Below are 25932 nucleotides of genomic sequence, written 5' to 3' on the forward strand. Positions count from 1 at the left end.
GTTAATTTAATACTTCATTAAGTTCTAGAATAATTTAAAATTAAAAAGGTTGTGACGGTACGGTTTTTTGATTTGAATCATATTATATTAATTGCTAGTAATACATAAACCTTTTTTGACGTTGCTAATAAATAAACTTCAAGTACAATAAAGTGATACACATATAGTATATACTTTCTCATAAAGATGATTGGAGATCAACGAATTGATAATTACGCAAAACATTAGACACAACTAGGATAATCGCACATGATTTTGATTAAAGTTATACTCCCTCCGTTTCTTAATATAAATCGTTTTAAAAAAAATTTTATGTTTCAAATTATATGACGTTTTCGATTTTCTATGTAAAATGTATTAACAATTAATGTTATATGATCAATGATAATATACTTTCTATTTTATTATTGGTTGATTTGTGGTTAGGTAAATAATTAATGATGTTTTTGTTTAGAAAATATAAAAATTAATAATTTCTTAATCTATGTGCACAATTTTAAAACGACTTATATTAAAAAACGGAGGGAGTACTAGTTTTTAAAAGACTGCCGACCTTCGTTTATGCTCATTTGTTTTAAAAAACAGATTGTAAAACAGAGTGAATAGTGGTCGGCATAATGGCTACCGAGAAAAGAGAGAGATTCTCATCAATTAATTGTGCTAGCGCTTATGATTTATATTATGTCTAGTTTCTTGTTCTCTTTAGAATTTTGTGAGAGATTTGCGAGTACCAAAATGGTGAAGTTCGACTCTCCCAAAATAGTCTTTACTGTATAAAACGGATGATACTTTGCTTTTTGCTTACCGAAAGATGAGGGTGATAATATATTTTGCATGATCCATGAATTTAACCTGGCCTTGGAGAAAAACAGTTGCGGTGAATAGTACAACTTCCGAGCTATCTTCTAGCTTAGGTTTTACGCGGCAAATATTATAGGCTTAGTTCACTTTTGTAAATAAGTACTAGAAATACTCATTATGTGCAGACAAGCCTTTCAACTGCAAAACAATTACTATTGTTGGGGTACACAAAAGATTCACTCAGGCTATGAGATTGGAGAATCCTTGGATCGTGGCTACACCGAGGTCGGTCTGTCCTAGTGCCCCCCGTAGTCTACCCGAGAATGATAGTTAGTAATTTTAGTAGAGGCGATCCAAAAGAATGGTATATAGAAATTCTTGAAAAGTTTTTTGTTGTAGAAGATTTACCGCTGATTTGGAGTTCGACCCGAACCAATCATCAAGATACTTTTTGTAGGAACTTTATAAAGAGTGGTCAGTATACTGTCAAATTTGGATATTAGGTCATACTGGATTGTCAGAAGTATCATGAATCACGAAACTGAAGTTGTATACTCGGTGCCCAATATCACTAGACTCCAAGCCTATGCTTGAAAAATTAAGGCTACTCAGAAGATGCACGCTATTTTATATGGAAGTTAGTAACATGATATATAGCTATTATAAGAAAGCTTACACTTTGTCATATGCAATGTGAAATCAATATCAAGATATGGAGAATCCGATGAATCAATCATGCAATTTTTTTAGTGCCCACCAGCTTTACAAACCTTGGTTTTAGCTGCCACATATTCCAGTCCGAGCATTTTCCCAGTTTCGAGTGTTTATACCAATACAAACTATATTTTCTGGCGGAAATCAGTAATGAGGACCCAAAACTAAATCGAGATCCTTATCTGTCGGATAATTTTGTATCTTTCAAAAGTTTGAAACAATAAACTATTCAGAGAAATCGATAGAAATCTACTAAAAAATCATATATGCAGAAAATCATATATGCAGAAAGAGAATATTGTCCTTGTTTCTCAGTAAATATAACAATTTCTACAGCGACACAATCGTCAGATATTATTAGTACTCAAATCGTATGCTTACAGAACATATGTTTGGTGAATAGCTCTTGGACTTCTACATCGCAATTTAGTGGGTGTGGATGGGTTTGGAAATACAGAAAATTATAATATCTCTATGTTTCTTTTGGGCTGAGATATGATGACAGGAGTTGTGGATTAGATCATTATAATATATATATATATATATATATATATATATATACATGGTGCTAGAAATTTGTTTTTGCAAAGGCACATAATATCATGCATGCTTCTCAAGCATTAGAGTTTCTCACACTCTGTAACACATGAAAACAGAGCATTTCACAAGAAGAAAAAAAGATACACAAAACACATAATCAAATAAAGATAGATTTACTTTTGTAAGTTTGTTGGAAAGAAACAGAGAAAAAAGAAAGAATCTAACTTTGGTCACATACAAAGACATAATGTTGATGGTTTCTTTTAGTTGTACTTCCTCTTCTTGATCTTGAAGGAAGAAGATCGGATAACGTCGTCATCGGCAGTGAGAACGGACTCGAGGGGAGTGATGGATTCAGGTTTGGTGAAATAAGTGAAAAGAAGGTAGATGCCATCCAAGTAAGTGTTAGTCTCTCCAGCTTTGTTCTTCTTTCGGATGCTGTAAGCCAATGGAATCACTCCTCTGTTGAAAACTTCCACATACATTCCACCCCCAGCCACAAGCAACTGCCATAACAAAACCAGCAACATATCAAACTAATATCTCCAAGCCTACACATACATTTAGGAACCGTGATCTGATTTATAATGTGATGTAATAGTCTAAAGAATCCCACGAACGAGAAGTGTGTATTTTAATGAATGTGCAAGAAGTCAAGAACACACACAGGATACTGTTAAACAACGTTTCCACATTTGATTCTGGAAAACTGCATATATGATCAAACAGTCATTGAAATCCCAAAACCTCATCCTCTTTCTACTTTCCCTACGATAAAGATTTGGTGAATGCTTACCTCTTCGTACTTCTGGGTGAGACCAAGGCGCTCATCTTCAGACATGTCGGGTCTCAAGACGGCCATAGTTTCGTACTGTCGGAGGCCAGGTGGGCACTGAGGCTCGGGTTTGTCCTCAAGGGCAGTAGAGACGGAAGGAGAAGTGGGGTCATCGTCGGAGCCGAATCCACCTTCAAAGAAAGTGCCTGAGAAGTCAAGAGCCTGTGATTTCACCACCACGACTAGTCCGGAGTTGTCTCTCTTCTTCTCCTGCGAGGCCAAAGGTTTGGACTTGGAAACGAATGGCCTGAGGGAACGGGAGAAAGAGAGGAGTGGCTGCGACGAGACATTAGGAAGAGAGTGAGGGCAAACAGGAGCATTCAATAGACATAGCGAAGACGCCACCATTGTTGTTATATGAGTAATTAGAAAGAAACACAAAGGGGCGATGGTGGTGTAATTGGATAAGAGATGATGAAGATGGAATGCTTTTCACAGTGTGTGTACACGTTAGTCGAAATGCTAATGTAAACCGTGGGCCTTTTTAAATCGACCCGGCCCGTTAAAGGCCTATATTTTATAAAGCCATATTACAACTGTGTGCGTCTCCGTCTCTCTCTCTGGATATCTCTTTCTTTGCAATCAAGCCAGTTCGGGAAAAAAAAGAAGAGAATCGTCGCCGGAAAAGAAGAAAGCTCTAATGGATCCGCAGCTCACAGAAGTATCGCAGCAGTTGGAGAGGTTCAAGGCGGCGTTTGTGAGGAAAGATTACAATACCTGCTCTGATCTCTTGTCTCGTCTTAAGGTACTACTATGCGCTACTCTTCGGAGCCCTACTTTTGATTCGTTGGTTTCCACTTTGCATATTTTGTAGCTGAGGGGTTCAGATCTAGGAGAGATTCGTCTTTAGATTAGCAATGTGTAGGAGGATCTTTTAGTGCTGGATTGAGAATTTTCTGATGTTGTGTTTCAGGTTCTTCTGACGAAATTCACAAGTCTTCCTCCCTTGTTTGAGAATACTCCAAATGCTGCTCAGGAGCTCGCCATTGCTAGTACGTTTCTCTGTTCTGCTGCATAGATTTATTTGAATTTGATCTAGATTGCTCTTCTTAAAGGATTTTTTTGTTTATCTTACTAACAAATTGACGATTGTAAAACTTTCTAGGGGACATTTATGAGCACGCTGTTGTTCTCAGTGTAAAAACTGAGGATCAAGATGCTTTTGAGAGAGATTTCTTCCAGCTCAAACCCTACTATGTCGATGCCAGGGATCGTCTTCCACCGTCTCCACAGGAGAATCTTATCCTTGGTCTCAACCTCCTCAGGCTGCTCGTGCAAAACAGAATTGCTGAATTCCACACCGAGCTCGAGTTGCTCTCCTCTGCTACACTTGAGAATCCTTGCATCAAGCATGCCGTTGAGCTTGAGCAGTCCTTCATGGAAGGTGCCTATAACCGTGTCCTCAGTGCTAGACAGACCGCACCTGATGCTACTTACGTCTATTTCATGGACCTTTTGGCAAAGACCATTAGGTATAGTCCGTCCTTCTCTGAGTTATTAGTTCAGTCTCATATAGCGTATTAGCTGATCCTTTTTCATTGGTATTATCAGAGACGAAATAGCTGGATGCAGCGAGAAAGCTTATGATTATGTCTCTATCAGCGATGCCCGGCAGATGTTGCTCTTCTCTTCTGATCAAGAACTCTTGACCTATGTCAATGAGGTAATACAACAAACATTTTGGAATCTTTTTTTAGTTCTTTCATGAACCCTTTGACGCGATTTGGTTTCTTATTAGGAGCACCCTGAGTGGGAAGTGAAGGACGGGTTTGTTGTGTTCCAGAAAGCCAAAGAAACTGCACCCTGCAAAGAGATTCCGTCTCTTCAGCTCATCAACCAGACTCTAAGCTACGCCAGAGAGCTGGAGCGTATCGTGTAAGATGGACTTTTACTCATTACTCGTCTCTTCCATTTTATTGTTAAGAAAAGAGCTTCAGGTCATAAAACTTTGTTATCAATGTAATGACTGATTTGAAGAGATTCAATACTTGTATTTGGTTAATTGGTTTCGGCAAATCATTTGCCGCAAATGAGGTTCTTCGTTCGTACGTTGTTATTGCTTTGGTTGTTTTGTTATATTATGTTTTCCAGTGTGCGCTTTGGTTCTTCTCCTCTCTATGATGTTTTTTTTTTTTTTTTTTGTAAAATTGCTGTCCCCGAATTTGCTAGTATAAACTAGGCTTAGACATTGGAATATCGGCTTGTAGTGAATTTTTTTAGTTCAGTATCTCTTTGTTTGTATGGTTCTTTTTTATTGGATAAAAAGTAGGAGAGATTTGTAGATCCTGTAACGTACACAACTTCAAACAAGTGAGTTTCTTTGTTGTTTCTCGGAACATTGCTTCTATGTTAGTTTCCTTAGAAGTGGAGTTTTTTTTTTCGTTCTTTTTGACTAAACAGAAGTGGAGTTTGTGTTTAACTTTCCAAGATATCTCTTTATCATCAATAAGTATATTAGGGAAATCTTCTCTACTGAAAAACAAGTATAATAGCAAAATAACCTTATAATCATGTAGGATATTACAATTTGTACAATTCACTTTTAACATAAAACTAGACCCTCTCCCGCGGCACGCGGATTTGAATTTTCGGTTTTTGGTTATTTATTTAACTAAATAATGTATTTGTAATATTTGATGTATTGTATTCACTAAGTAAATAATTTTTTTGACATCTTAAACCATCTATTTACGATGAATATTTGATATCATATAAAAAATTGAACAAATAGACGTAATTAGAGAATTGTAGACGATATATAAAAACAATGGTTATTAATATAAAATATGAAGAAATATTATATTATGACTTAGGATGGCATAAAAGATTATAAATTAGTTATACATGTTTAAAGAAAATAAAATGATTTTTAAACTTCTATGAAAAAATTAACATATAAAAAAGGACGATGAATTAGTCATCAAATTGTAAATAATTTCATAATTTTATTAATAATAAATTATTTATAATCTTTGTTTTTCGTCAAGATAATTATTAAATGTCCATAACATTAATATGTTAAAAGGCCATATTATGAAAGTCCATGTTGTAACCGTTTTTTTTTCCGGGAAGTGTAACAAAAAAAATTACATTTAACTCTTCGTTTTGTTTAAGTTTGTGTCTGTAAAAGATTAAAAAAAACATTTCTATCTTTTTCAATGTTCAATTTGAAGCTTATTATGCGGAAATCATACGCAAATATAGGCAATTGGTTGGAATCTCTATATCTTTATATTCTTATAAATTTTAAATTTATTGTTTCCTGTTCTGCAAGCAAATCAATTACCGAAGTAATAGATCAATTGGTTGGAATCAAATCTATTCTTATAATTAGTGTAATTATGGTTACAGTTTCTATATTTAATAGGTACATTAAAGATATTATGTTTTGATTAATTGAAGATATTGGATTTTGAGTTTGTATTTATTGATTTTTTTTTTATAAAGCTTAGAAAATCAATGGGATGATTGGTTGGTTGATACATCCTATAAAGAAAACGAAAACTATAGGTGGTTTGAATATTATACATCGATCGATGCATGATGTAAGTTGACTATATAAAACTTGAACATGATCATTTCAAACTAAAGTATAGGTAGGTTATATGCATTTGTTATATTGTAGTTAATATATTTTAAATATTACATAAGTCAAGTGATTCACGTTTTCGTAAAAATAAAATTCAAGTTCATTATTGGGCCGTACTCGTACGTAATAAGCTACGTTAAATATGATGTATTTTTAGGTTCATTTAATGACATTACGTTTAAATTTGATTAAGGAAAACTCATTAATTTAACTGGAAAAGACAAACATTAAAATATGTAGGTTTATTTAATTCCCAGTGGCATGGAAGTGTAAATAAGTTAGAAAACTTAGGGGTATTTTTTAATGGGTACTTCTCTTTTAATAATAGAGATTAACTAGGTTTTTTCCTACACCAAATGCAATATTAAATTTTAACTTAAATTATATTTTAAGATAAATTTTTGTTAATATTTTTATACATATTTACGATATAATTTGGTTATTTCTTTAATTTAAGGTGTTTTTCAAATTTTTACTTTTGGTTATTGTATATCCAATTTATTTTTATGTTGAGTTAAATGTTAATTTATGAGTTTTTTTTTTTAGGTTTGTTAATATTGTTTTTTTTATTACAATTTCTGTTAAAAATATTAGTTTGCTAATATGATATTATTTTTATTTTAAATTGGCATTGTGGAAGTTTTTATTTGATTTTAATATTATATATTATTTTCTTATTAACTTTTAGTATAATTGACCGAACGAATCGATTAATTCGCGGTATTTATAAGAACTTCGGATGTCTCCAGAATGAAACAAATTATAAACATAGACATTCGTTTGAAATGGAGCAAAATCACGAATACTACCAGAACGAGTCAGCTCTGGTTGTAAAGGGGTTGCGGCTGTAACTTCTGCCACCCGATTCGATTTGCGCTGGAAAGGACTATTTACATTGCTTGGGTTTCCGGTAAACAGGCGAAAACATTTTTTTTTATCAAAAAAAAAATAATCACGAATACTGCAAAAAACCATGTCTATCCGTCACTATAATGGTGAGAAACTGCTGGCTCTGTTTGTTGTTATTTATTGAAGCCCACACTGAAGGCCTGAAGCCCACACTGAAGGCCTAAAACCACTTATGATCCATTAAAAAGTTTCAATAGTTCATGCGTTAAGGTTAGCTGATATAAATATGTCTTTAGATGTTCTTTGGTTGTAACATTTGGCTGCACAGTTCAGCCACACAACAAACCTTTTTCTGATATCAATCAAACTTGTTTGTTATTAAAGACAACTTAAAAGTTTTATCTCCTCTCTTTACCACCAAAGAACATTTAAATACATATTTATATCACTCTAGAAACCCTAACATTTGAACTATTGAGATTTCTTAATGGTTCATAAGTGGACCTTTCATAAGTGGACCTTCAGTGTGGTCTTTAATACTATCTAATCTATTAAAAGGGGAGTTTGCAGATGCGGGTGGTTGCGATTTTAAGTGGTTTTAAGAGATTTGTACGACTGGTACTGCGGTTAGAAATTGGTATGTATGCGGGATACTTATGACTGGTTAACCATCAAATACAACACCGATTAAATAATAAATTAAAAATATTTACATTTTATATAATTATAAAAATACTAAACATCATAATATTATAATAAATATAAAAATTATATTTATAAATTTTTAATTTTTAATTTTTAAAAATTATAGAAAATATTTTTATCTAAAAAATTTATAATATAAATTAAAATATAACATATATATTTTAGTATTTCTATTATTTCAATTTAAAATTTTTATTTTTGTATTTATATAGTTTTTTAAAAAAGAAAAAAAATTATACATTCCCGCAACCGCCCGCAACCGTAAACGCTAGTTGGAACCAACTTTTGAATTTAAGAGGTTTAAAGCGGTTTGAAGCGATTTAGAGCAGTTTGAGTGATTGTTGCAAATTGCCAACAACCGCTAACAACCGCAAAAGTTACGTTTGCGGGTGGTAGCGGGAAAACCAGTCATGCCCTTAGTTTTACCTTTTACAATGACATGTCATTGAGATATTTATTGAACCTATATTTAAGTATGTTTGTTTTTTTCCTAATTTAAATTATAGATTTCCTTATAATCGAATCTTAACCAAAATAGATTTTCCAATAGATTTTCTAATATATTTTGTATTAACGTATTAAATGTTTTCCGATATTTATTAGTATTAAATAATAAAGTAAGAAACACATATCATAATCAATTTATATAATATATAAATAAAATAAAAATAACCTATTCATAAATTATTGGTATAATGTTTTCATATAATAAGTCCAATTAGTTATATGAAAACATTATACCAATAATTTATGAAACATTGTAATATAATAAACGATTAAAATAAGAAAAATATTTATTTAAAGTAATAAATATTTTTTATGTTTTAAAATGTTATACTAACAATTAGTTAATACATTTTAATTAAAAATATATATTATACCATTTAATACAAAAAAATTAAAGTAAGAACAAATATTTAGATGTTCACATGTCAAACTCTAGGAATAAAAAATGAAAGCCGAAATAAATTTTTTTAACAAATTTATTTTTGTAGAAATTATTATTCCAAATTTTTAAAAATTTATTTTATTTATTTTAAAGGGTGCTAAATTTTTGGAATTAGAAAAATTTATGACCCAACCCTATATTGTTTTAGTATGAATAATTGAAATTTATATCATAATATTTTATTTTAATTTTACGTTTTGTTATAAGTGCATAGTTTACTTTTTAATCTAAATTTATGAATATAATGTGCAACTTTATTTTGTGATATACATTTTTTGTGAAAAATAGTTTAAAATATATACTACAAAGCTTTATGGTGTAAAAGCAAACAAATATATGACTTTAAAAATTATGAAATTATCTGCAAAAATAGTAAAAGAAGCAAAAGAAGAAAAAGACCATACATATTGTCTATAACATTATTTTGTTCAAAAAAACTATAAACATTTGAAAATATGGTTAATGTGAAGAATATTTACCGTTCATCATGTAGAAAAAAAACTTTTACGTATATAAAAATGAAAACAAACATCCGCGCGGATCAAGGTCTAGTCTGCATTAAAAATCCAACTTTTTTTTAAAAAAAATTAGAATTTGTACTCCGTATACAAAAATAAACACCGTATTTTGGTAACTGATATACACCAAACTTTCTTCTTAGACTTAGTTGTGCTTCGCTTGCTTCTGGTTTTTGTCTTGCTGCACATTAAGGATCAGTCTCTCCAAAAGTCCAGAGAAACTGCCGTCTTCAAGAAACAACCATTACTAGACCTTTGTTCTTAAACAATGTCTCAGATTTTCAGTTTCAGCTACTTCTCCAACAGTTGTCCTGATTTAGTTCTTCAAGTCAAACACCTTGGGCTACATATGTATATACAACCCTGATTTTATGCATGCTTAGGAACATGATTTAACTCACTTGACTTTCTTTATCTTATCTTCTTAGAAAATCTGATGTTCACTTGCAATCATCTATTAATTAATCAATCATAAAAGATACTTCAACAAATTGGTTTAAAAAAAGATTGTTTTCAGTTTTGGAGGTTGAATCTGACTAGGAATTTTACTTGGATACGTTTCATTTCAATCCATATCTCATGAATCTCGTGGATGTATTTGATCAATGAAACTCGTGCGTACTTATTTTAACTTAAGTGTGATTAACGCATACTATTATTATATATGGAAAAGCAAGATACTATCTTGTGTTAAGACGACACACTATCAAAAGTCTCAAAATGTTTTAGTTAAACAAATTTTTTTTTAAAAAACTTTATAGGATATATCGCCGGCTAAAGTTACAAGCGTAATATACTTTTTAATATTAAACCTCAAAAATTGCAGCTTGCAAGAATGTTCATGTAAAAAACAATAAATTACAAGAATGACTTTTAGAAATTATTTGGAAGATATCAAGAGTCTGAAAGAGAGTTTCATACGATCAGAGATTATTCATGTACCAAAAACGCAAAATACAAAGACGGATAACCTAGCACGCAGTGTCATGACACAAACGGCTTTCGTCGTTCACATGGATCAACATCTTCCAGCGTGGTTTACAAGGTCAATATGAGTCTGTAACATTGTTGACAAAAAAAAAAAATACAATAACATTCATTCGATCGAGTTGAATTCTCTACTTGCGAATATATTTCTACTGAAGTATGCTATTCAATACCAGAATGATCTATATTCACCTATCAAAAAGGCTTTCAGAATACTATTTTTGTAACGCCATTACAGTAGCTATTGTTACCAAGTGGGCAACTAAGAAAGCAACCATGTTTTCCTACATAATTTCGTTCAAACTACAAGAAATATTGACTAAAAATTCCTTCTGATTTAATATTAAATATACCGAGTTCCAAAAATATTTTTGTCACTAGATTCTTAGAAAGGAGTGTCTACAAAAGACAGATTCAGCTAGCCACTCACTAAAATCTCAGACTGTATGCTATGGACCATTCAAAGCTTGATTATATCATTATATGTATTGTTCTCTAAAAGGCTACCAATAATAGCATGCCATATAGAAAATAGGACATGACCAACTCTCTATCTCTGTTGGCATTTAATTTGGTAATCCAATATCACAACCTAACCCGTTTTAACACATAAAGCAAAGATTCCAACTTTGTCAATGTCATTCAGATTCCAAAGGTGGAGGAGTCTCTTTTCTTAATTCCATTTAATCAAAAAGTTTATTGTATATTCAACATCTCTCACCCAACGACCCCTTTTTAATTGCTAATATAGCGCGGGATCCTTAGAAACAGACAAGGCCTCCCAAGGTGGAGGAGTTTATATATTATTCACACCATTTCATCTCATTTAGTTTATCTTAACGTCCCTTCTACCATTTACTTTTATTATATTCATATCCTACAAATTGTTGATTAATAATTGATTCTTAGAGGTTGGACCATATTGTTTTTGTTTTATTTATTTTTTAAAATTGAATTTGGATCGATAAATTTTTCAAGAAAAGACCAATCATTGAAAATATTTATGATAGATTCACAAACAAAAATCATTATTTTTAGACTCAACGCGGTATCCAAAACCAAATATAGTGAAACAACAACAACATCTTTTTTGGGGTGAGTCAATAAAACTTTCAGGTTAGTACATTTTAATACGTCTATCATAACTAATTTCTTTTTGCAACTTTTTCTACAGAGGAGATGCAAATAATCTGAGACATTTGGGTTCTATTTCTCTGCAAAGTAATATTCTGACATGATTCTCACTTGAAAATACCTGAAGTTAATCTTCATATTGAGTTTATATCTATGAGGCAGTTGTTTAATTAATACGAATTAGATGGATCATTCTAGACCTGCAAATAAGACATGCAAATGTATTTTTGAGTTGGAAAATATTATAAAATAATTGTACTTTATAAATAAAATTTAGTGGGATTGTTAGTGGGTAGTAGTTGGATTTGCGTTAGAATACTTTTTGATGATTTTCATAATCAAGCTTGAAGATCTCCTTCTCATCCATTGATGGATTTGGATCCTCCAAGAACAAAGAGGTCAATTAGCTTACTCTATTGTGGCATTCTCCAAATCCCCACCGTATCTTTTGCATAAACCACTTACAATTTACTAGCAAAAATAACTACGTGACAATTTAATTAAAGGTGGAATTTAAGAATATTCTCAACATATCAATTAATTATGTGTTTGATGAGGAATTGTGATGTGTTAAGATCATATACATATTTTATATCTGTGATTAAAGAAATGATCATCAAGTTTTTGTTATATTCCGTCGTTTACTGGTAGCATTCCTAACATGAACAACTATTGTTTGCAGATTAGTGACACAAGTATAGTGAGATTTTGAAGAAGGAAATATATACAAAAGCTCTAATTTATATTCCATGTATTAATGGAGTGTTATAAAATTTTAAGTTATTGCTACACATGAAACGTATAAATCGCTTCTCAATATATACTATCTTATCAAAATTAGTTCCAAAAAAAAAATACTATCTTATTAAAACAAAAACATTATATAGAAGTAATCTTATCCATACGTGTGATTTATGATTTGTCAATCAAATTTTAAATATTTTTAGACATTTCATTACTACTAATTTACTAATTATTTACATATTAAATATTTTAATAGAATACATCATCACACAATATTTTTTTGTCATTGAATAATTTTTTTAGTTTTAAATATTTCATATTTAGTCGAACAAAATCTTATAGATTTTTATTTATTTTTTAGATAACTAAATAAATTTGTAATTATTATTAAAATATACCTAAATATAAAATTAATTTAGTCCTAAATTAAAAATAAAATAATTAATTTTTAAAAATCTGAAAAAAATAAATAAATATTTATCAGCATAAACATAAAAATCAAACTGATTAACAAATATAAACAAAAATAAAAATTAAATTAAATTACATTTGTTATAAAAATTAAGTTCACATTTTAAAATCGAGAGTGAAAATCTAGTATATATACTTCAAAATCTGCCACTATTCATAATCTATATACATGTTATCAATCGTCTAAGTTTTTTTTCATTTTAACAACCGATTCCCGTAGCCGTATGAAGAAGGGAAACAAGAATGTGAAATTATGTGAAAGTGAAATTTCACTTTTTTCTAAGAAAAATTATGTTTTACAATATAAGTGAACTAAATTCAATATAAAACTGAAACAAAAACCTTTAAAAAATCACAAAAATATATATAAGAATTAAAACAAGTGAAAGTTAACTAAAGTAATAAAAAACAACAACATCATTAGTAATATCTCTTATATCATTAAAATTAAAAAGCCTTGAATGAATGAAATATTTTAAATCAAATATTTTGATGATTACATATTAGGTTAGAAGAATATATGTTAATGAATAAAAAATGGAAAATATGTGGTTTAGTATTAGAATTTTAGTATATTGGTATTACTAATATTTTTAATTTAAATAATTACAAAAACACATCTGTTTCTTGGTTCGGTTCGGTAGTTTAAACCGAACCGAACCACTCGGGTTGAAAAAATCTTCAGCCGAATGGTTTGAAATAGACTTTGGTTTGGTTTGAATCGGTTTCGGTTCGGTTTGACTCGGTTCTGTTCGGTTATTTTGCCCACCCCTAAATTGATTAGGTAAGAGATAGAGACTTTGAACGTATTTTTGGTCACGTCATATAGATTATAGAAATGTGTGTGTTAAAGAGAAAGGGTACATGAAATGGAGAAAAAGATTCGGAGAATAATACCATTAGAAAGTTGGACATCGTATTGATAAATAGTGTTACCCAAAAATATGGCACTATCTATGCATGGTTTCCACTTTGTATATTACATTACAGTGGTTTATATATGTAAAAATTTGGAAGATTATAGTTTGTAAACACCCAGTATCAAAGTATAATGTTTGCTCCGTGACTCATCATCCTCTAGTCAATTAGAGTTGGCTAACCAAACATTTATTTTAATCACATTCTCATTCCGTTTATCATTTGTTTTGGTGCCAATCAATTTCCCTTTATACGTTATTGATTTTTTACTTCTTTTGAAGAAAAAAATTGTTTATTGATCAGAAATTTAATTCAAAATAAAGAATACATAGGGTAATGTTGTCTCCCTTCACCGCATATGTCCTGCTATGTTCCTCCAACACGTAGCACTATAAATAGTAACCCCAAACACACTCAAAATACTCAACTGCTCTCCTTAACAAAAACAGAACCAAAACTAATAGACACAGAGAGAGAAAGAAAGAAAAAATGATTGAGACGGTTAAGCACCTGATTGGGTCCGGTGGCCCAAGCGGATTCGGATCCAGATCCACAGCCGATCATGTCACTGTTAATTGTGATCTCCGATCTCTAACAGCAATCATCACCGGAGCGACGTCGGGAATAGGAGCGGAGACGGCGCGAGTTCTGGCAAAGCGTGGAGCGAGGCTTGTGATTCCGGCTCGGAGTCTCAAAACCGCCGAGGAAACAAAGTCACGTATCCTCTCTGAGTTTCCTGATGCGGAGATCATCGTCATGCATCTTGATCTCAGCTCCCTTGCCTCCGTTCGACGATTCGTAGCTGATTTCGAATCTCTTCATCTCCCTCTTAACATCCTCATGTAAACAAACATTCTTCTTGATCACCCCAAGAATCATACATATATATATATATATATGATAATTAATCAATGTCCGGTATAATATTACAGCAACAATGCTGGAAAATACGCGCACAAGCACGCCATCTCTGAGGACGGCGTGGAGATGACATTCGCCACTAATTATCTCGGTAATTATTTATTTTAATAATTAATCAATCATTTCTTCATTTTATATGGCCCGTCTAATTAATGGTGATTAGGTGACTAAACATAAATTAATCCATGTGGTTTTGCTCTGGACGCACAGGCCATTTTCTGCTCACTAAGCTGCTGTTAAAGAATATGATCGAAACGGCGGCGCAAACTGGCGTTCAAGGCCGCATCGTCAACGTTACATCGGTGATTCACAGCTGGTTCTCTGGCGATATGTTGCAATATCTCGCCGATATCTCCCGAAACAATAGGTACATTAATTAAACTATATATATTCCAATCATTTAATCATCTTTTTGCGAATGATTTAATGTTATAGTACTATTAATTAAAAGGTGTTATGCGACGACAAAATATAAACGCCGTCGTCCTCCTCACTTTCTTTTTACTATTTAATTGCTTCCACATAATAATAGTACTAAATTATTTAAATGCTTGACCTGCGTTTTGTAGAAATTACGACGCGACCCGAGCTTACGCGCTCTCCAAGCTCGCCAACGTTCTCCACACCATAGAGCTCTCCCGGATTCTACATGTAAGTAACTAAACATATCTAGCCTTTTTCATTTTTCCATCTTTGTTCATAAATTAATAGATAGTTCTACTAATCACTGTATAGAAAATGGATGCTAATGTAACGGCAAACTGTGTTCATCCTGGAATCGTGAGAACACGTCTCACACGTGACCGAGAAGGTCTCATCACTGATTTAGTCTTTTTCTTGACCTCCAAGCTATTGAAGTCTGTTCCTCAGGTACCTAATTAAGATTATCATTTTATATTACCTACACATATAAATCTTACGGAAACTGATCCGGCCTATTAATTATTATATATAGGCAGCAGCAACGACTTGCTACGTGGCAACTAGCCCCAGATTGAGGAACGTGTGCGGCAAGTACTTCTCGGACTGCAACGAAGCTCGGACATCTAAATTGGGATCGTGCAATATTAAAGCTCAGAGACTATGGACTGCTTCTGAGTTGCTGGTTTCTCCAGCTTCCTGTACTCCCCATCTTTACCGAACATTTAAATGCTCTTTAACCAACGATGCTATATGTAAATCCCAAGCCCTGTAATAACATCTATATACATGTAGGTTTACTAGGTATACATAGTATTAGTTAGATGAATCGGCGGATGTTCCTTTGTTTGTGTATAAGCCTGCGTCTGTAATATTACTATATATGTGGTTTCATGTAAATATAATAGTATATACTTGTAGGGTTTTGTAAAATCTAGCTATGTCTTTGTTATGTGATTCTTATCTATGTAGCATCAATCTAGCACAGGTATTATATAAACATTTTGGATTTTCTACTCTTGCTTTTCCAAAATTGTTGATCTCTTCTGTTTTGACGATTGCATAAAGTATGTGTTGAGAAAGAAAACCAAGAAAAAATTATATGGGTAAGGGCAGTACAACAACCTACTTGCATTAGAAAACAATTATATTATGTCTGGAAATAAGGAAACTTCTACCTAAACAAAAAATACATATCCAAGATAAATTAATAAATATTTTTTTATATCAAATATGACTAATATAATATTAGTAATATTTCATAATCTTAAGCAATATCACCATACACTACTGTAAGAACTAAACCCGACCATCAAAATTTTAATGTGAATAGAGTAGGTTGACGAAAAGGGTGGAAAATGATCTCTTTGAATAGATTTCTAAAATAGTGTGTTCAAATTGGACTAATATTATTGACAAAGAACACAACAAAAAACAATGCAGTTCGAAGAAAGTATTTTAAGTCTCAAGTGAGTAAATCAAAAAGCATGAATGAAACTATCGTCTTGGCTCGTTTTTTGTACTGCTCATATCGCACAATTATTTCGCGCATCTTGGGTGCACGTGATGTGCCTGCTCCTGAGATTTTGGCATGTTATATAACCGACTGACAACAAGGTGAGTGAGTCTTGGTTGTTATCCGTAGACCTCAGAGTTCGCTATCTTGATCTACAAGGTAACCCTTTGGACCGGAATAGCTGGATTTCGTCGATGGATCATATTTTCACTACTAATTTAGCATGTTTCAAATGGGTCTTTTATGAGCTGGATTTATATATTAAATCATGCTCAAACAGTTACCCCAGTCCATTAAGTGATATGTAGTTTTCTTTAATAGACGGACATACCTGAAGGCGTGACTCTTTGATCTCGTTCATCAGATTGGAAATGATTATCCCTGAAGATCGACGGTGCAGAAGCTAAGTCATCTAAACATCACTTTCCGTGATAATTTTTTTGAATAACTCAGAAACCATCACGATCATAACCATATCAATGGCCGAGATTGAGAGAATCTCGCTTATTCTAATTTTACTGTTCCTCATTTCTCGTAAATGAGAGCTTATCTCCTAATGATACAAGACTATAAATGTGTCTCTTCAGTGTCTCCATTTATTCGTGGAGTTTTTTCACGAAAAAGTATGTATGATACTTTATGTAAGAGCGCTTTTACATTATTTCCCTTTCTCATTTTCGTTTCCCCGGTCGCATACGACCAAATGGGACTTGGTGCTATTCCGCCAGAGATATACAGTCTCGTCGGCGATAAAGCTGATCTTACCGGAGAGATCGGACTCTCCGGAGACAATCAAGCCAGGCTTCTGCTGCGTGTGCACATGGCTTATTTCGACGCATGAAGGTCTCCAGGTGGTATGAAACTGGAGATTTTGAAGGAAATGCGCGCAAATAGGAAACCTGAAGATACATGTGCACATACATATCGAGCATTGTACCTTTCGAGTTGTGTGCCTAAAGGAAATTGGATATATATGGTATATATGCAGAAGATTTTCGAGAATTGTTTCTGATTATGAATTTATGATGAAATATAGACATATATATATATATATATATGATATTTACAAAGCGGGTGGGAGCGAGTCTTGTTTCATCCAAATCAAAATAACAGTACAGCTTTTGTTACCAAAGAGTTGCCTTTCTCACAGACTATTATGCCAGAGAAGCTTCATGTTCACGATATATCTCCTCCGCATGAGCTGTTGTTACGTAAACTGCATTGGCCAGGGAACTGTGCTTTCTTCCATAGAAAACATACACCAACACTCCAATCACCAGCCACACAGACACACGAGCCCATGTCGCAGACCTGTCAAGTTTGCCGGTCAGAGAGATTATACCTTTTGTTCTTTGGTGATGAAACAAGGAGCATGTGAATGAAGAGATTACTCACCCAAGGTTAACCAAAAGGTACATGTTGATTAGGATGCATATGATTGGCAGGAGTGGCACTAACGGGCATATGAAACCTATTTATTCAAAAACAAAATTCACACGGAACATGAAATATGATTTTGATTATAAGACATCCCTTTCATATGCTTAAGGAATTGATTGTTTACCTCCAGAATGTCCAAAAGTGTGCCTAGCATCATCCTGATCTATGGAACTCAGAGCAATCAAACCAGCAAGGAGGAGACTTCCACCAATACCACACAGTGGATATCTAATAAACCTGTAAACCATTTTCAGCAGATGATGATAAGCAAATCAAAGCATTTTTTAAAGGAAAATCAATGCTCTAAATAGACAATAGTGGGCGAGAACTAACCCTGGGAAGTTGATGCTTGACGCCGAATAACTTAGAAGGAAGGCTCCAATGCAAGTGAACATAATGCTCCATCCACCGACCTTCCTTCTGTTTTCTTCGCTCAAAACCCCTAAAAAGATCATCAACAAATGTCAAATCTGTGCTCAACGACTTTAGTAAAGAGTAGAGACTTATGATCTCAAAAGTGGATGCTACTTACAGAATCCAAGAGCTTCTTGCTTCTCCATAACAGAAGCATCATTCTCGCCAATTAACGGTTGTTTGGTACTGTTACTGGAAGTGCCAACATGATGGGATGACTTTGTTTCACCAGGTATGACGGAAACAGGGTCGATTCTATCCTGAAGGGATGCCGGAAGAGGTAGCTCATCCGGAGGAACATATCTGAGTATCAACACTGAGATTGCCACCATTGTAAATGCCAGAAGTGTCCCAACACTCACCTGCACCATCATCACCAGCTCTCAAAATACTAAAATTACGAAGAAGAATAAGAACCAGTAAAACCAAGGAGAAACAAAAAAAGTATTACCATGCCTGCAAGCTGTGAAACATCCAAAAAGAAGGACAAGGTTGCTGCACAAAGCCCCGTTGCTACAGTCGCTTTAACAGGAACCTGAGTGCGTCTATTAACGTCTGAGAAAACAGAAGGCAGCAGACCATCCCTAGCCATTGCCATCAGAATTCGCGGCTGGAAAAATGAAAACATCTAAGTTTGCTGACATTTAATCATTGATTTAATGTTCTGAAATTTTACCTGAGGGAGAAGGGAACCCATTAGAGCTGAGCAGAGAGCCATGACAGCTCCTAAAGTTATCAAGTATCTACATCAAATTTCCCAAAAGAAAATAATAAATCTTACAAACTTATTTAAAGTGGTCTAAACGAAACAGAGTGGATCTTAAAGGGTCATGCTCATGTACTTACACAGCCCATTGCATGTCATGACTAGCAAACGCAGAGGATATGGGAGTGTCAGGATCCATGGCATAGTAAGGAACTAAGCCGACAATTACAATGGAGACCATCATGTAGAGAGAACAACACAGAAAGAGTGCAAGACCAATCCCAATTGGTAAATCCCGTTGTGGGTTTTTCACCTGCACATAGGTATAATATTATTGCAAATAAAGGAAAAAAGAAAAAAAAAAAACAGATAGGTGCCTGCATGGATTACAAAACTTACCTCCTCAGCAGTACTTGCAAGTGAATCAAACCCAATGAATGCAAAGAATACTGTGGCAGAACCAGCGAACATTCCATCCACTCCGAATGGAAATAACCTACAAAAACAATAAAATGGTTTTTGTTCTTAACCTATCTATCTTCTTAAAACTATCATGACTCACTGAAGTAATGGTGAATATTCTTCTTACCCTGTGGGGAGTTCATAACCAGCCCAACCAGTCTTGAATCCCAGATAACTGCCAGCTACTATGACAAATAACAAGACACACACATTGACTGCAGTCACAATCCCCTGAGCGAATGTGCTCTGCATATATATATGAAAAAAAAAAAAACAATTTGAACCAGAGTTGAAATGGCTTATCCTGACGTGTGGGATGGAAATAAATTAAAGCTTGTACGTACCTCCTTGATTCCCAGGCACAAAAAGCCAGTTACAATGAAAACAAGAATAGCAGCACATGGATCCACAATAACGTCAAGGCCTGGGATCTGCTGACGGGCTAAGAATGAAGGCAAACCATCTTCACCACCAAAAATCAATGCCTGTAATTATGCTTTTAACCCATTAATTTAAAAATCCATGAGAGAAAAAAAGTATTCGAGTAGTTAACATTCAAGCTATGGAGTAACATAAGGATTAAAGGGAGAGACCAGATTAGGGGAAATGCCACGGGCAACAGCAGAGCCACCAATAGTGTATTCCAGAATCAGTGCCCAACCGATCAACCACGCAACACTTTAAAAATTAACAAGGAAAAACTAAAAGTTAGCAGAACAGAAAGAAAGAAGAGAGTTAAACAGAAGAGGAGTAGTAACTAGTGAGTACCCTTCGCCGACACAAATGTAGGAATAGTGATAGGCGCTGCCAGCGGAGGGACAACGACTAGAGAGTTCAGCATAGCAAAAGGCAGAAAGTGCAGCTGCGATTCCAGCAATAAGAAATGACAAAGCAAGAGATGGTCCTGAGTGCTCTCTTGCAACTGTTCCCACAAGAATATACACTCCTGCTCCTATTGTTGCTCCCACACCTAAAAATACAATACAAACTTAGACAATCAACTGATGAAGATGAATGATTGGTACACGAAGATTCCTAACGATTAAAAAAAAAAAAGGTCAATAACAAAGTCGGATGATAAATCCTTGTCCGTAGTCAAAAGAAGTTACCAATAGCAACCAGGTGAGAAACAGTAAGGGCTTTAGCGAGCTGTTGATGATGAGAATGTCCATTAGCAGCAGAGTCGACCTGTTTCCTTCGGACCAAACTCCTGACGCAGCCCCATGAATGTCCGCCTCCTTCCTTTTGTGTATCCACCAGAAAACCCATCGGAGTCTACTCAAAAGTTCAATTATTCAATGGAGTTGATTCTATTCTACTACCGAGAACGGGGGCGGAGGCAGATACTCTGCAAGAATGATCTCTTTCCCTTTAAGAAAAGAAAAAGGTGAAATAAATAAAATTATTGGTGGCGTGAGGAAACAAGGCACTGACAAAATGTTATCCGAACCACTGTCTTGGGGGTCAACTACAACGTGTCTCTTGCCGTATCTGTAAAGCTTTCTCTATATTTTATATATTTTTTTATTTTGGTCCAATGGCTGTTAACAATGTGTGCTCATGAAAAGAAAGGAAAATCTTTTATATATTAATTAAGAAATAATTGTAGACTCTCTATAAAAAATAATTTTAGAATCTTTACAAATATAAATTTAAATACTAGAATAATTACAATGCATGTTGTTCATTCATTGGTTCATCAAAACATATACTATATTTTCACTAAATTAATCATAAAATTAATTAGTAATCAACAGATAATATTTATTTCTTTTTAATTAAATAAAAACTGCATAATTATCTAATGTAATTTAAAATATAATGAAAGTTAATGATTAAATAATAAATATTTTATAACAAATTTTATATTCTTATATTATTTTAGATAATCATATTAACCATATAATAAAATTTCCATATAATAAAATTTTGATTTTTTTATATATTATATTAACCCTCTTATTCTGTACATGACTTCTTCGATCTTTTTTTCTTTTGAAAGGCAAAAATAGAAAAGTCTTTATATAGAAGCCTATTAGGTTCGAAGTAACGTGCACATCTGCTATTTTTGTTCGAAAGCTTCTTCCAACTTTCAATTTTGTTAAGTAGATAGACAGTTTTATAATTTACATTCAGCTGCTCTATTTTGAATGACAATTCTCATAGTTTACTTATTGCTAAGATGGAACAATCATAGACGGCCACGTTGAAAAAATAAAAAACAAAACTGTGTATTATATCGACTACAATATAGACATTTTGGGACTGAGTAAAAGGTACATTATCCACACTCAGCAATGTGTACACACATTTTATACGCCTAACTAGTAAGTATGTATAAATAGCCTTCAGACAAATAAAAGAATCCTAATCTAACTTATTTGATATTATATTCACTTGTATTTTAGACCCGAACTGGCAATCCATAATTGTTGTATACTCTGATCTTTCCGTCCCAAGTCGCTGTCACAATCACAAGCCCCCACATGTGAGGCTGCAACACATTCTTCAGAAGCTTCAGCTTCTTCCCTCTACTGCTCATTGTTGTTGACGCATCGCCCAGCTGCTCTTCTGGCCATGTTGTTGATCCTTTCATTGGGGAGAAACAACTGTCCATTTTCCCCATCTTCTTGTCCATATCTGTGATGCAGTCGCTCAGGCTATTCCTGTTTGCCTGCCTCAGCCAAGGTATAGCCACAGACGCATTCTGTGAGATAAAACTCTCATATGACCTGATTCTTTTCGGCTTTCCGGAAGATGGCTTCTTGCTGGGTAACTGAGAGTTGTTCCACACATGAATCCCTGAGTCCTCTGTTGTTGACACGATGTGTTTCCCATCCAAAGTAAATGAAGCAGTAGTTGTGCAGACACCAGAAGCTGCAAAAGGAAGTATGCCAAAACGTTTATACATCTTAATTCTTAAGCAGACCAAACAAAAGCACTTACTGTATCAATCGTTCCTAACCTTTAAGCTTGCAGATAACATCATCTCCAGATATGATACGAATCTGTGAATCAGCACATGTAACCATTACTTTGTCTGAGTCATTGGGAAAATACTCAAGACCAGTGATCCTTTTGCTTGGCACCTTCTTCTTCCCATGTGTTAAGCTAACCTCCCTGTCCATTTGCAGCTGGTTATCTGAAAATGCACAAATATGAACAATCAGCTCCTGAATTCTCCACATTACATATAACAATGAATCTCAAATAAAAATTTGAAAGGGAGCAAATACATACCAAGTATAAGGTAGAAGCGACAGTCTCCTGTTATGGAACCTATTACAGCAGCCTGAAAAGAATCTCTAGTAAGCAACTTAATCATATATATATATATATATATATCTATCTGAAAATTGCTTTTTAGGGTGTTTCAAAATACCTTTGCATCTGGACGATAACACACGGCAGTAACAATATCCCTTACATCAGTGTAGTCAACAACCCGACAGCGAGACACGTCCCATATTCGAACTTTCCCATCAATGGATCCGCTAATGAAGTAATTATCATCCACAGGGTTGAATGCCACACATGTCACTGCGTAAGGAGGTTGTGAGTGAGTACAACATCATACAGAGAATGGAAAAAGCATCATTGACTGAAGAGAAAAGAAACTCACCAAAATTGTTATGAGCGAACGTTCCGAGACATTCATCACAGCCTACTCTCCATAAACGAACACTCTCGTCCACAGAAGATGACAGAAGATACTGCACCAAAGTGGTCAAAATGTAAGAGTTCACATTAAAAGACCATAAACAAAAAGCATATGTAAGATCTTTACCCCTTTGTCGGACCAGGAAAGATCTAAGATCTCACCGGTATGCCCTCTGAACTCATGCATAGGCTTCTCGGATAAACTGAAGATCTTAGAGGGTAACACAACGCAAGTTGAGTCCGATGACTTCCTCAAAAAGCTACTCTTCTTCTTCTTCTTCTTCTCGTTGTTGATATTCAAAGGCTCAACCTGAGAATGTTGATTCACGCCAAAGTAAACACCAGAATCAACCACAGGGACTTGATACTTGTCTGTTCTCTCTTCCTCGGTTACGCTCCAAACTCGAACAACACAGTCTTCGCCAGCGCTCGCAATGAATTTTCCATCAGGAGAGAACTTCATGGCTAAGATGGAACCATCGTGCGCTGCAAACTCTTGGTCAACACAGAGAGAGGAGAGCTCCTTGAACTGCTTTTTGTACGTCTGCACACTCGTAGTTGCTGATTCGCAATCTAGTGATTCGAGGACGTGCGTGAGAGCACCTAGCTTCTTTAACCAGAACTGTGCGCCTTTCTTAGCGAAATCGTCTCGGAAGCTGCCCGATCTGCTTGAGCTTGATTCGCTCAACCCTTGACTACTGTTCCTGGAAAAGAGCAAGGATCGATCGTCTGTTTCCTCGGATGAAGAAACAGAGGAGGAGGAAGTAGATTCATTCCTCGAGAACAACAGATCATCCTCTTTCGAAGAGCCGTTGACGACAAGTTCAGAAACGGGAACAGAGGGTGGTTCAAGTTCTTCATCTTCAGAGACAGAGGATGAGGATGAGGATGAGGAGGAGTCGTTGTCTTCGGTAGACTTATTGAAACTAAAGGCCATGGATTGGAGGAACTTACGGCGTCGGTTGGAAACACTGTCGGGGTCATTGGTCCAGAGTTGAAAACCAAAATCCTGGGGAACATCATCATTAGGGGCATCGAAGAAACATTCTTCGTCTTCATCATCCCCGCGAGTACCCATCTCTTCTGTTCGGTAACCACAGAATAAAATAAATCAACTTTGGCTAACCATAATAAAAGTCTCTACGTTTGGGTGGTAGTCAATTTAAACTGTAGAGAGACTAGTCGTCGTATGAATTAGTAAAAAAAGAATTGAAAATTCAAAAGAAAAAATAAGAGTCAAAATCTATAAAGTTGGGCGGAAAAGAAAGATGAATAAAAGTATATGTAGCCAACCTAACAAACAAACAAAGGTCGATGAAGAGATTGCTTCCAAGTCAAAATAATACACAATTCAATTACTACAGAGACTGAAGAACAAGAAGTGATGAGGGGGATTTAGCTTACCTGTCTCACCAAACCAATAATTTGCTCTTCCTACAAACCAAATACACGAACAAAAGTAAAGCAAAATACAAAATAGATCGAAGAAGAAGAAGAAAGAAAGGTCTCTTGTTTATAAACCCGAGGAAGCAAGGAAGGGGGTATGTGTCGGTTCGATTCACACTGTTTTGTATAAAACCCTTTCGTACCTAATTTGAATCAACCAATCTTTGGAAAGGGTTTTTAAGAGTTGCAATTTAATAGCGAGATTAGCGGTTGGGGTTTAGAAAATGGAGCCTGTTTTTTTTTTTTGACATAAAAAATACTCATGTTCTGAAATTTAAGATGTTTTGGGTAGTACATGCTTATTAAAAAAATTAGTTTTTACCTATAAAATATCATTAAAATTATAAACTAAAACTACTCAACCAATTACAAAATACAACTATTAAATTTGGTTGGATACATAGTTTTTGATAAACTTAAAGTTATCTAGAAAGATGAGAACATCTTATATATTGGAACATAAAAATTATTCTAAACATCTTATATTTCAAAACAGAGGGAATAACATTTTGGGATTTTATTCGATAGTACGTAGAACGAAAGAAATACTAGTTGTTAAAAAAAAGGAAAGAAAGGCTACAATTAATTTCATTTTTAACAAGTTAATTAGATTTTGATCCGCGTAATCGCACAGATGTTACTTTCAATTTTATATGTATATATATTTATATTAGATCATTAGCGGTATATATTTTTAATTTTAATCATATATTTAAATATTTATATAACTATTTAAAATATAATAATTTATAATTTATATGTTGTAAATAATCAATTGTTTAAAACCATCACATGTATTTGTTGATTCTTATTATATATTTATATTATTGTATTTGCATTTAGTTATTAAACAAATTATTATGTTCATGAAAAATATATTTGAAAATTATTTTGTATTTAATTTATTTTAAACTTTTACGCGCCCTTTAAAACTGTATTTCATTTTACTAATATTTTTACGTTTATTCATTTTAAATAATTTATTATTGTATATACAAAAATATTTACTTTTATACATGTATTGTAGTCTTTCATCATATTATATTTTATATTTATGAAAATAAAATTTATAAATCTGTCAATTTAATATAATTTATCATATATAGTTTTCAATATAATAATTTTATTTTAACATGATCGATTATGATTATAAAATAAATAAAAGTATGATAGAATTTTTATTTAAAATTTTA

At 33.6% G+C, this 25932-nt stretch overlaps 5 protein-coding genes across 6 annotated transcripts; 2 read left to right on the forward strand and 3 right to left on the reverse strand.

Annotated features, from left to right (window-relative positions):
- Positions 1-2209: 2209 nt before the first annotated feature.
- LOC106363786 (30S ribosomal protein S6 alpha, chloroplastic) lies at positions 2210-3371 on the reverse strand. The gene is made up of 2 exons (XM_013803473.3): positions 2852-3371; positions 2210-2561 (listed from the first exon to the last, which is right to left on the reverse strand). The coding sequence occupies exons 1-2, from the start codon at positions 3236-3238 to the stop codon at positions 2319-2321; spliced, it is 630 nt and encodes a 209-aa protein (XP_013658927.2). The 5' UTR covers positions 3239-3371; the 3' UTR covers positions 2210-2318.
- Positions 3372-3403: 32 nt separating this feature from the next.
- LOC125593406 (26S proteasome non-ATPase regulatory subunit 8 homolog A-like) lies at positions 3404-4980 on the forward strand. The gene is made up of 5 exons (XM_048769985.1): positions 3404-3635; positions 3804-3882; positions 3996-4362; positions 4442-4553; positions 4629-4980. Exons 1-5 carry the CDS (start codon positions 3531-3533, stop codon positions 4767-4769), a joined length of 804 nt encoding a protein of 267 aa, XP_048625942.1. The 5' UTR covers positions 3404-3530; the 3' UTR covers positions 4770-4980.
- An 8579-nt stretch (positions 4981-13559) lies between these two features.
- LOC125593407 (short-chain dehydrogenase TIC 32 B, chloroplastic-like) lies at positions 13560-17385 on the forward strand. Its single transcript, XM_048769986.1, has 6 exons — positions 13560-14596; positions 14687-14766; positions 14886-15042; positions 15245-15326; positions 15411-15545; positions 15631-17385. Exons 1-6 carry the CDS (start codon positions 14244-14246, stop codon positions 15868-15870), a joined length of 1047 nt encoding a protein of 348 aa, XP_048625943.1. The 5' UTR covers positions 13560-14243; the 3' UTR covers positions 15871-17385.
- A 218-nt stretch (positions 17386-17603) lies between these two features.
- LOC106368978 (cationic amino acid transporter 2, vacuolar) lies at positions 17604-21085 on the reverse strand. The gene is made up of 14 exons (XM_013809068.3): positions 20743-21085; positions 20402-20603; positions 20227-20311; positions 19978-20118; positions 19761-19879; positions 19571-19667; positions 19312-19484; positions 19142-19208; positions 18917-19075; positions 18584-18827; positions 18385-18493; positions 18176-18288; positions 18007-18082; positions 17604-17922 (listed from the first exon to the last, which is right to left on the reverse strand). The coding sequence occupies exons 1-14, from the start codon at positions 20900-20902 to the stop codon at positions 17766-17768; spliced, it is 1902 nt and encodes a 633-aa protein (XP_013664522.1). The 5' UTR covers positions 20903-21085; the 3' UTR covers positions 17604-17765.
- A 754-nt stretch (positions 21086-21839) lies between these two features.
- On the reverse strand, positions 21840-24949 carry LOC106368981 (WD repeat-containing protein 44). Of its 2 annotated transcripts, none has more exons than XM_013809069.3 (7): positions 24698-24949; positions 23421-24376; positions 23256-23346; positions 23016-23173; positions 22874-22925; positions 22599-22775; positions 21840-22510 (listed from the first exon to the last, which is right to left on the reverse strand). In XM_013809069.3, exons 2-7 carry the CDS (start codon positions 24369-24371, stop codon positions 22038-22040), a joined length of 1902 nt encoding a protein of 633 aa, XP_013664523.1. In that variant the 5' UTR covers positions 24372-24376; positions 24698-24949; the 3' UTR covers positions 21840-22037. The 2 variants fall into 2 exon arrangements, with proteins under 2 accessions (XP_013664523.1, XP_022567159.1); XM_022711438.2 differs by having other exon boundaries at positions 23421-24373; positions 24698-24893.
- Between the last annotated feature and the right edge of the window lie 983 nt (positions 24950-25932).

Source organism: Brassica napus, chromosome C9, assembly GCF_020379485.1.
Source record: "Brassica napus cultivar Da-Ae chromosome C9, Da-Ae, whole genome shotgun sequence".
NCBI lineage: Eukaryota > Viridiplantae > Streptophyta > Magnoliopsida > Brassicales > Brassicaceae > Brassica > Brassica napus.